The sequence below is a fragment of the Poecilia reticulata genome, unplaced genomic scaffold (genome assembly GCF_000633615.1).
Source record: "Poecilia reticulata strain Guanapo unplaced genomic scaffold, Guppy_female_1.0+MT scaffold_236, whole genome shotgun sequence".
In the NCBI taxonomy this organism is placed as follows: Eukaryota; Metazoa; Chordata; class Actinopteri; order Cyprinodontiformes; family Poeciliidae; genus Poecilia; species Poecilia reticulata.
This window is the reverse complement of record NW_007615028.1, coordinates 111,373-111,864: the sequence shown is the minus strand read 5'-3', so window position 1 is coordinate 111,864 and position 492 is coordinate 111,373. Positions and strand designations below refer to the sequence as shown.

General features: G+C 49.6%; 1 protein-coding gene across 1 annotated transcript in view; it reads left to right on the top strand.

The window, feature by feature from the left end:
* The window catches only part of LOC103460404 (rap guanine nucleotide exchange factor 1), an 11,993-nt gene that overhangs the window by 10,080 nt on the left and 1,421 nt on the right, over window positions 1–492 (top strand). The window contains exon 8 of the mRNA XM_017303277.1: window positions 344–410. Within this exon, the coding sequence (XP_017158766.1) occupies window positions 344–410 (67 nt within the window). The remainder of the gene's footprint in view (window positions 1–343; window positions 411–492) is intronic.

Below are 492 nucleotides of genomic sequence, written 5' to 3'. Positions count from 1 at the left end.
GTTTCTAACCATTGCTAACTGCTGCTAACAGCTGCTAAGAGTTTCTAACCATTGCTAACTGCTCAGAGAACCAGCCGGGTTTCAGTAGAACATCAGATGGAACCCGGCTGGTTCTGAATCCTCTGCTGCGGTTCCACAGGGCGCAGCCTTCGCTTCCCTCATTTTTGCTCCGTTTGGGTTCCATACTCAGGAATCATGCCGTCTGCTTGGTTGCTAAGCAGACGGCATGGCTGCTTAGCAACCATAGTATGGCATAGCATAGCAGTGAGACGTTCATTCAGAAAAAGCGAACAAACCTACTGGAGGACCGGAAGATGCTGAAAACACAATCTGTGTGTTTCAGGATGACAGCTGCTGCAAGAGACTCTCTTCTTCCTCTGCAGACTCTGCAGCCAACACCTCACCAAGTGGTAACTACCACACACACACACACACACACACACACACACACACACACACACACACACACACACACACACACACACACACACA